General features: G+C 43.1%; 1 protein-coding gene across 2 annotated transcripts; it reads right to left on the bottom strand.

Moving 5' to 3' along the window:
• Positions 1-1,382: 1,382 nt before the first annotated feature.
• LOC120235444 (signal-regulatory protein delta-like) lies at positions 1,383-10,113 on the bottom strand. 2 transcript variants are annotated; one of them, XM_039237774.1, is made up of 6 exons: positions 10,038-10,113; positions 9,765-9,814; positions 9,231-9,470; positions 4,425-4,772; positions 2,183-2,533; positions 1,383-1,786 (listed from the first exon to the last, which is right to left on the bottom strand). In XM_039237774.1, the coding sequence occupies exons 3-6, from the start codon at positions 9,307-9,309 to the stop codon at positions 1,701-1,703; spliced, it is 864 nt and encodes a 287-aa protein (XP_039093705.1). In that variant the 5' UTR covers positions 9,310-9,470; positions 9,765-9,814; positions 10,038-10,113; the 3' UTR covers positions 1,383-1,700. The 2 variants fall into 2 exon arrangements, with proteins under 2 accessions (XP_039093705.1, XP_039093704.1); XM_039237773.1 differs by having other exon boundaries at positions 9,765-10,108.
• Positions 10,114-10,418: the final 305 nt, after the last annotated feature.

Raw genomic sequence — 10,418 nt, 5'->3', positions numbered from 1 at the left:
CATCTTGCTGATGTCACTGCTCTAAATGATTGAAAGAAAAATAATTTTCACCAGTATCACTGGGAGTAGAACCACAGAGCTCCTCACATTGTCATACCACCCACGTAGGATTATTTCTGTTGTAAACCCTGGAGTGTGTGACAGTTACAGCAACCACAGCAAACTTATCCTCAGCTCAGCATTTCAAAACTGTGTGTATATGTGCTTTTTATTTATTATGTAGAAATGGTAGAAATGAATACATTTCTGACTCTTTGGCTTTTAATAGGGAGATTGAACTCATTCACAATATTCTTTTTTCCTAAATCATCTTTATGCACATCTATAGCCCCTCTTGAACTAGAATCTTCTTATTAGGAAGAAGATAAAACCTTTAACCCAAGGATTATGGGAGTAAGAGATCTGAGTTCTATTAACCATTGCCTGTGTGGCTTTAGGTAAGCCTAGTCTCTGGGTCTCAACTTCTTTTTTTAAATTTTTAAAAAATGTTTTATTTATTTTTTTGAGAGAGACAGACAGCATGGGCAGAGGAGGGTCAGAAAGAGAGGGAGACACAGAATCAGAAGCAGGCTCCAGGCTCTGAGCTAGCTGTCAGCACAGAGCCTGACGTGGGGCTCGAACCCACGAACCATGAGATCATGACCTAAGCCGAAGTCGGATGCTCAACCGACTGAGCCACCCAGGCGCCCCTCAACTTCTTCATATGTTAATGAAGGGCTTGGACCTTGGGATGGACGTACATTGTTTTTAGTCTGTTGAATATTCATTTCATTGGGTTGATGGATTCCCTACGTAGCACCTCCTCACCTTTGTAATAATGAGTGAGTGAAAGGCATAAGCCGGGCGATTTCAAATGATTCTCTGGGATTCATTTGTGGAAGCTGGGAAGAAGAAACTCTCTTCCCATCCTGACTCCTTAAGATGATGTAATGAATGTCAACATTTTTGATACTTACCTCTTCCATTATATAGATAAGGCCTGTGTGCATCAAGAGAGACAAAGCCAGGCAGAGATGAATAGAAATGAGAGAATTTAAAAGAGTAAGAAACATGGTGGCACTGAGTCCTTATTCCTAAAGCTTTGCCTTGGGTGCTGCGAGGAACCTAGAATGCTTCTCAGCTACAGGACCCCTTTAAAATAATGTTTTAGGTTTGTATCTCTTGTAAGGAAAGGCTCTTCACTCACACGTAAAGTGAAGAGAGAGAGCCCAGACCAACGTCACCTCTTTCTACTACTACCTGTACCCCTGATTCCTCTTGAGCCTCAGTTTTCTCATCGATACAAAATGAAAATATTTCTTACACTCAAGTTGCTAGGTAGGTAAATACAATAATATGGGAAAGGTAGACGCTTGGTATATAGAAGATGCCAACAAATAGGGTTGTAATGTCACCAATTTAATCATTTCTCACTCTGGGTATTGCTCAGAGTTCAGCGATTATGACAAAATAGAAAAATAAAATTAAGAAGTAAGGCTTTAGGAACAGCAAAAAACATGATTTGAAATTGTACTTTAGTGCCCTGTGGATGTGGAAACTTTATCACCTGGCATCCCTTAGGATAGTGACTTTGAGCAAACTGGCTTAACAAGGAGATGTTTTTTCTCCCATAACATGGAGGTCCAGAAGTGGGGTTAGAACCAGGAATGGTATGGCCGCGCCATGTTGTCAACCCACATTCTTTACATCTTTGAACTTCTCTAGAGCAGATTTTTCCTCAGCTTGGTTCCCCTCATGGTCATAAGATGTCTCTCTGGAGCACCTGGGCCAAAATGATTGCTTGTTCCTAGCCAACAGGAAAAAGAATTGCATTAGTTTCCCAGGTTTCTCTGCAAACCTGTTCTTTTCTCTTAGGTACCCAACCTGGCTTAAGACAGGCTCATATTTGAGTTAATCACTGGTAGAGAGTCATGAAATTAACCTTAATTGGGTTAGTCTAGCTATTGGGGATGGGTTGAATATTGGGATGTCACCCAAAATATCCTGCATCACTCAATTGACCTTTCTGAGTCTGTTTCTCTTCCAGGAAAACACTTAATTCACAATTGCTGAGAGCATGACAGAACAATGTATTCTGCACCTTCAATAATATTTAGCATAATCTAGTTGTTCAATGAATAGAGGACTTGGTTAACTGAGACAGCAGCCCATAACAGGGACAGACAGGAAGAGACAAACTTACTGGTCACAAACACCTTGGTGCCTGGACCTGCCTGGAACTCCATGTCAGGTTTCCCCTCCTTGAACTTCACGCAGTAGTAGGTGCCAGCGTCTGCATGAGAGATTTCACTGATGCGGATGGAAAAGTCTGTTTTGCCAGCTTTGGTGGTGCGTCCAATTTCTTTTACTCTGTGAAAGAGACCTCCCTTGAAACTGTAGATTAATTTCCGGCTTGGCCCAGTTCCCTTGAACCATAAGACAGGTCCTTGCGGTAATGAATCTGGTACACTGCAGCTCAAGGTGATTGTGTCTCCAGTTGATACAGTCTGTGTCATCTCTGCTTGTTGCACCTGGGATGTTTCACGTGAGGATCCTGCAGAGAGACTCAAATCATTTCCTGCTTCCCACGCTCTGGCCTAGACAGGATGGGAGAACTTGGATCTAGATCTTGGTTGGACCTCATTCATTAGTTCTTTTAATGACACATGTGAGAACACACTGACTGAGTTTAGAGAGACCTCTGCAAGTGGTGGAAGCTCCCGATCTCATTGACTGAGGCGGGGGGGGGGGGTTGTCAGTGCAGAGGATCAGATGTATCCCCAGTTCCGTGTCTCAGGCCCTGACCAGGTAACAGGACAGGGAAGAAGACTGAGATTATGAATTGATAGTGTTCACGGAGAGAGACGAATCCCTCCCCGATCTAAATGCCAAAGATCACTCAATACATTTGGAGATGGGTCCAAGTACCCTCTGCCCACCTCACACTTACAGTGAGTTTGAGATTGATCTTCCTCTTTTTTCTGAAGGGTGAACAGCCACTGAATGTGTGGAGATATTAGTGCTGACAGGTGTGGAGAAAGGGGTAGTCAAGAGAGAGCAAACCTAAAGAATCAGGGGGCATTTAGGATTAATGTATGTGCCTGCAGGCAGGGTATGGTGCCACTGCTTATCGCTCAAGACAGAAGAGAGAGACAGTTTCCTCTTCTCAACAAAAGAGAGTAGAGCCTCAAGGGACCTTGTCAATTTTTTTGGGGGGGGACCTTGTCAATTTTGAAGGGGCCATGACTGACCCTCAACACTCATGACCATCAACATCACTACGACATGTTGTGTCAGGTCCTGGTAGTATCTCTCCTTTCAGGTTGGCAAACCATCAAAATCGCTAATGGGGTAAGGTGCAGGTTAGAGAGACAAGGGAACTCTGGCTGGTGAGGCTGGGAGAGAAAGCAGGTAAGCTGCCTACACACACAGTTTCTAGCTTGAGGGAAATATGTAAAATTTCCACGGCCAGTTGGATGGCATAGAATGTGGGTGGACTTGAGGAGAACATTACTGGGGAAGACTGGCTTCCCTAGCAGAGCAGATGGATACCCTAATCTCACTGTATTTAATGGACTTGACTCAGAGAGTAGGAAGGAGCCAGAAACACTGGTTGTCCTCAGAGAATAAGAGAACAGCAGAGCTGAGGGTAGACCAGGGAAGGGTCAAGTGTCAGGAGAGTGACTTGACCCCTCCAGGGCAGCTTTTCCAAACAAGACCTGGGAGTGAGTGACACACAGTAACCTTCCCATTGGTCTCCAGGTTCCCCAGAAGCCATAGTAGGAGACTACTCTCCCTCGAGGACTTCCTGTGTGGGGAATGAAGTCCCTGACTGCATTGTGATGGCTGCTCAGGGACCTGCCACCAGGTCCCAATGACATTCCTGTTAGAAATGGGCGAGTGGAATTGTGCAGGCTTGTAGAGGTTCAGGAGATATTAGGCTGGGGGCTAACTTCAACCGTGTTGAAATTCCATCCAAATCTAGAAGCTAATATGTAGTTACAACTGTTTGCGACTGATGCTTAGAGTCATGATATCAGCCACAATAGACACAAAGCATATTCTTGAGCTCAAGTTTGTCACTAAACCTCAGAAAGGCCACTCAGACTTCTAAGCCCATTTCACCAAGTGTTTGGACCACGAAGTGAACACATGTAGTTGCATTTTATCTATTGAATATCTTTTTATTTTGGAGTATCTCTGTGTTCAGGTTTTGGTGGCTGGGCCATCAGTGAAGGACCTGGTCTCTCACATGGCTTGATTCAATAGTGGGCACAAGACCCCAGACTGACAGAAGGGCCATGTGTAGAATCGCAGCCTACAGGGCTATTTGTGGATGAAGGGACACAGTATCCAGCGTGTAGTGATGATTTGGTACATGTTTCAGATATTGAAGAATTTAGTTTTACAAACCCAGGGGAATGAAGTTGTCAGACCGTACTCACCATTCACAGACACATAGGTGCCTGAGCCAGATACATACGCCATGTCAGGGTGCCCTATTGTTAACTTCACACAGTAATAGGTGCCCCCATCCTTGGGTGACACATCATTGATGCGGATGGAATAGTCTGTTTGATTGACCTCTGTTTTTCCCACTTGGTTTACTCGGGGGAAGTGGCTTCCATTGAAACTGTAGATTAATCGTCGTTCTGGCCCATTCTCCCTGAACCACAAGACAGGCCCTCCTGGGGAGGGAGCAGACACGTTGCAGCCCAGTGTTAAGATGTCTCCAGCTCTGACTGACACTGAACTCTCAGGCTGGTTCACCTGGAACTCTTCACCTGAAGTTCCTGGAAAGAAACTTTGCATCATTTCTCATGTTGTCTTGGCCCAAGATGTTCTGAGGGTCTGGTTCTAGGTCAAGGTGGAGTCTCATTACATACTCTTTTAGCGTCATGTATGACATACTGACACCAAAGTATGACAATTACAACTTGGGTTCCCATATGGGATGAGGGGAAGGGGACCGATGTACAGAAAGGGGGCAGATACATTCTTTCTGCATCACGATATGAGGATGGGCTGGAGCATAGTAGGCTCCAACAAACAAGGGAGCTTTCTTTTTTTTTTTTTTTTACAAATAGTTTATTGTCAAATTAGTTTCCACATAACACTCAGTGCTCATCCCCACAAGTGTCCTCCTCCATGCCCCTCCCCCCTCCCCCCCACATCCATCAGTCCTCAGTTTTTGTCAGCATTCAAGAGTCTCTCATGGTTTGCCTCTCTTCCTTTCCCCCACCATTTCCGCCCTTCTTCTCCCCCTTGTTCCTCCGTCAAGTTCCTCCTAATACTCCTATATGTGCAAACATATGATATTTGTCCTTCTCTGCCTGACTTATTTCTCTTAGCTTAACACCCTCAAGTTCTATCCATGTTTCTACATATGTCCAGATTTCATTTTTTCTCATTGCCATGTAGTATTCCATGGTATAGATAAACCACATCTTCTTGATCCATTCATCCGCTGATGGACACTTAGGCTCTTTCCATGTTTTAGCTATTGTGGAGAGTGCTGCTATGAACATTGGGGTACGTGTGCTCCTATGCATCAGCATTTCTGTATCCCTAAACAAGGGAGCTTTCTGAATAACAAATGACCACAAACCTAGTGGCTTAAGAAAATACATATTATTTCATAGTTCGTGTGATCCCGGATTGAGGCACAGCTTAGCCTATCTGTAATGCACAGAGGGAAGATGATGTGAAGTCACAGGGAAGATGCCATGTACACTGTGAAGACCATCTGAGGCTACCAGAGGTTAGGAGTGAGGCCTGGAACAGATTCCACCTCATAGTTTATAGCATCTCTATTTATAATTGCTGAGCTTGAAAGTAAACCAGGGTGACCTTCAGTAGTTAAATGGATAAAGTAATTGTGGTACATCCAGTCAGTAGAATATTATCCAGTGCTAAAAGGAATGACCTTTCAAGGCCTGAAAAGACATGAAAGAACCTTAAAAGCTTATCATTAATGCAGGAAAAGCCTTCAGACTACATGACTCCAATCAAATGACATCCTGGAAAAGGCAAAACTATGGAGACTGTAAATATATCAGCGATTGTCAGGGGTTAGGGTGGAAAAACGTAAATAGAGCACGGAGGAGTTTTAGGGTAGTGAAACTATTCAGTAAAATACTAGAATGGTGGATATTACTATACATTTGTCCAAACCCATAGACTATACACTACTAAGAGTAAACCATAATGGACACTATGGACTTTGGGTGTTAATGACATATCAGTGCAGGTTCATTGTTTGTAATATATGTAACACCCTGGTGGAAGATGTTGATAATGGGAGAGGATGTGATGTGTGGGAGCAGGGGATAGTAAGGGAAATCTCTGTACCTTCTGCTCCATGTTGGTGTGAACTTAAACCTGCTTTAAAATATGAACTCTGTTTATAAATAAAAGTCATTTCTGTATCAAAGATCGTCTAGATTTTCTTCTATGATATCTTCTAGGAATTTTGTAGTTTTGTGTTTTACATTATTTTTATGAAGGCTGTATCTAGAATCTTTTTTTCTTTTTTTTTTGCACATGGATGTCCAGATCTCTAATTGTTACAGCAATATTAGTTGAAAAGATTATCTTTGTTCCTTTCCAAAAGATCAGTTGGCTGTATTTATGTGAGTTTCTTTCTGGGCTTCCTATTCTATTACATTGTTCGGTGTGTCTATTCTCTCACCAATGCCATTGTTTCTATTACTGGAACTTTCTAGTAAGTCTTGTAGTAGAATAGTGTCAGTCCTCTCACATGTTCTTCTCCAGTGTTGAGTTGGCTATTCTGGGTCTTTAACCTCTCCATGTACACTTTAGAGTCAGTTTGTCAATATCTGTACTTTGCTGGTATTTTGACTGGAATTGCATTTATCCATAGATCAAATTGGGAAGAACTGATATCTTGGCAATATTGAGTCTTCCTATCCATGAACATAGAATGTATCTCTATTTTTTCTTGATTGCTTTGTTCAGTTCTCTAGCTTTCTTTATATAGATCTTGTATATAGATCTTCCCATATTATATGAAATTTGTACCTAAGTATTTCTCTCTTTTTTGGGGTGCTAATATAAATGGTCATGTGTGTTTTTAGTGGATGGGAATATACTGATTTTTGAGTGTTTCCTTGCTGAAGTCACTTACTATCCTGAGTTTTTTTGTTTTTGTATTTTTTTTAGTAGATCCTTTGGGATTTGCTATGTAGACAATCATGTAATCTGTAAACAAGGAAGTTTTATTTTTTCCTTTTCAATTTACATTCTTTTCCTTTCCCTTCCTTCCCTTCTTTTCCCTTCCTTTCTTCCTGTCCCTCTTTCTGCTACAGCTTTCAGTACTATTTTGTTTTTTGTTGTTTTTTTTTTTTTTTACAAATAGTTTATTGTCAAATTAGTTTCTACATAACACTCAGTGCTCATCCCCAAAGTGCCCTCCTCCATGCCCATCCCCCCTCCCCCCCACATCCATCAGTCCTCAGTTTTTGTCAGCATTCAAGAGTCTCTCATGGTTTGCCTCTCTCCCTTTCCCCCACCATTTCCGCCCTTCTTCTCCCCCTTGTTCCTCCGTCAAGTTCCTCCTAATCCTCCTATACGTGCAAACATATGATATTTGTCCTTCTCTGCCTGACTTATTTCGCTCAGCATAACACCCTCAAGGTCCATCCATGTTGCTACACATGGCCAGATTTCATTCTTTCTCATTTCAGTACTATTTTGAATACGAGTTGTGAGAATGGACATCCTTATCTTAGGAAATACATATACAGTCTTTCACCATTAAGTATAATGATAACTGTGGGTTTTTTTGTAGATGTTCTTCATCAAATAGAGTAAGTTCCCTGCTATTTATAGTTTGCTGAGAGTTTTCATCATGAATGGATTTTGGATTTGTGAAATATTTATTGTGCATCAATTGATATCATCATGCAATTTTTCTTCCTTAACCTACTTTGATGTGATGGATGACAATGACTGATTTTCAAAAGTTGAAACAGCTCTGCATGCCTCGAATAAATCCTACTTAGCCATGGTATATAATTTTATGCATTGTGAAATTCTATATGCCAACATTCTGTTGAGGATTCTTGCATTTAGATTCATGAGAAATATTGGTCTGTAGTTTTCTATTTTATGTAAAGCCTATCTGGTTTTGCTATCAAGATAATAATAACTTCATCAAATGAATAGGGAAGTGTTTCCCCCTCTTCTATTTTCTGGAAGACATTGTATAAAATTGGTATTAATTTCTCTTTAAACGTTTACTAACATTCTCCAGTGGACCTGGGGGTCTCATATATGTCACTCTTTCCTATCCAAGTTTTTTTCCTCTTCCTTATATTCAGGTAATGGTCTTGGCTTCCTTTTTCATGTGATCTGAACCCCTGAAGCCATGTGCTCTGGCCTTGGGACTGAAACCTCTGCTAAGATGAACCAATGGCCTTGGGGAAGAGACTTCACATATTTGCTTAGCTTTTTCAGCAAGCAGAGGCAGAACTGTCCAGCCCTGTTTTTTTTTAAAATATTTTTATTTATTTCTAGGAGAGAGAGAGAGAGAGACAGCTTGAGCAGGGGAGGGTCAGAGAGAGAGGGAGATACAGACTCTGAAATAGGCTCCAGGCTCTGAGCTGGCAGTCAGCACAGAGCCCGATGCGGGGCTCGAACCCACGAACCGTGAGATCATGACCTAAGCGAAAGTCGGACGCTTAACCAACTAAGCCACCCAGGCGCCCCAAGTCCAGCCCTGTTGTTGAACCTTCAAGTTTCAGCTTCCATCAGTGACCCAGAGAGACTTCTTTCTAGTGACCACTTGTGGTTAAATTCCATAAGCATGCATGCCTCTGCAAATTTCTAACAGTGATTATCTTTGGATGGGAGGACTGTGCTTTCTTTCCTTGCTTTATAATTTCATGTTTTCCAACATATTTTTCTCCATTGAGAGGTAGCATCTGCGTAGTGGTAATACGTGTAAAACTCAGGTTCTCTGATCCTAGGGGCTAAGGGATGAGAACTCTCATATGTGATGTGCTGAGCCCTATGACCATGGGGGTGTAGCCATTACCTGAACAAAAGGGCGTGGAACAGACATGACCACTGGGAGACTTTGTGAGCTGGGAGCCTTTCCAATCTAGTTTTAAAAATTCTGGCTGGGACAAAAAAACCCTCCCTCAAGAAATTCTGGGGTAATAGGTGAGAAGAATACAGTAAACAGGCCTAGGGGAGCCCCCACAAAACACATCTGAGGTTCCACTCACGTGTGAATCCCAGAAGCAGAGTCAGCAGGAGGGAGGGCAGAGGTGGGTGTGGTGGAGAGGAAGGGACAGGCATCCTCATGGCCCCTGGAGCCTTCTCTGTCTGAGTGTTGTCCTGAGAGGCCTGCTCTGAGGAGAGAAGACACTCCCTGCTTCCATGATGTCAGAGGAAGGGGATTGTGATGAGAGGAAAGACCATAGGACTTTTTTTGTTTGGTTGTTTTTGAGATTTGTTGGCTCAATCTGTTGAACAGACAAGGTGGCTATAAGCTGAGAAATGGCTGGCAATGCCTGGGGTTTCCAGAGTTAAGAGCATGAAACCCACAGACTTGTGCTCATTCCTGAGCCTCGTCCCATCTGAGGTTCTCCCCAGCCTGCACCCCTGCCACTTTTGAGGTCCCAGAGACATGGTGTGGGAAGGAGGTTAGAGTTTTGGAGATTGTGAAGATTTGTCCTTTAGAAGATGGAGGGGGCTACAAGGAAGACAGGCTGGGGCAACGCTCTCCAAGAGGGAAAGCAATACACCTAGACACACACCTGGGAAGCGGAGGGCTGTCTTGCTGTCTGTGCTGGGTCTTGGGTCAGCTCTGGAGGAAAGGAGTGGAGGGACACAAGAAACACTTTCAGAAAGAGAGAAGCAGCAGCATGTTTGCTTCCTTCTCTCTCACCTCTGGAATGGGCTCTACCCAAGCACACAGATTGTCTCCAGGGAGTCTCAACCCACACTCAGCCGTTGACCCTTTAATGTCCAGGAATCCATATTCACTGACTGCTAGGGGTATTTCACTATTGTTTCCTTGTGAGCCCCACCTCCTCTTAAAGATCAACAGGATGTTAAGGCCAAGAGAGGTGTTAGAACAAGAGGAGAATGCGGAGGGGGATGGAAGTGCCTGTATGAGGTGGTAAGACTCCCTGTCCTTTGTGATGTCACCATTGTATCACATTGTTCCAGAATGATGAATTCCTTCCTGGGAGACCATCCATGGTTCCTGTTGAGGACAGAACAGGATCTTCATTTTCCAGCATCTAAACCTTCTGTTTACCTCCGGTGGACTTCACACTTTACGTCAGACTCTAAGCTCTTCATTGACTAGGATTTGTAGTGCCTTGATGGTCAAGAGCACTGGATTCACAACCAGATGCAGTCAAGGTTCCAATCCTGAATCCGCTTTTTGGTGGCTCCCCTATACA

The sequence above is a fragment of the Hyaena hyaena genome, unplaced genomic scaffold (assembly GCF_003009895.1).
Source record: "Hyaena hyaena isolate Hyena2069 unplaced genomic scaffold, ASM300989v1 scaffold_131, whole genome shotgun sequence".
Lineage (NCBI taxonomy): Eukaryota > Metazoa > Chordata > Mammalia > Carnivora > Hyaenidae > Hyaena > Hyaena hyaena.
Note: the sequence above shows the minus strand (reverse complement) of the source record. Positions and strands in the feature narration are given on the sequence as shown.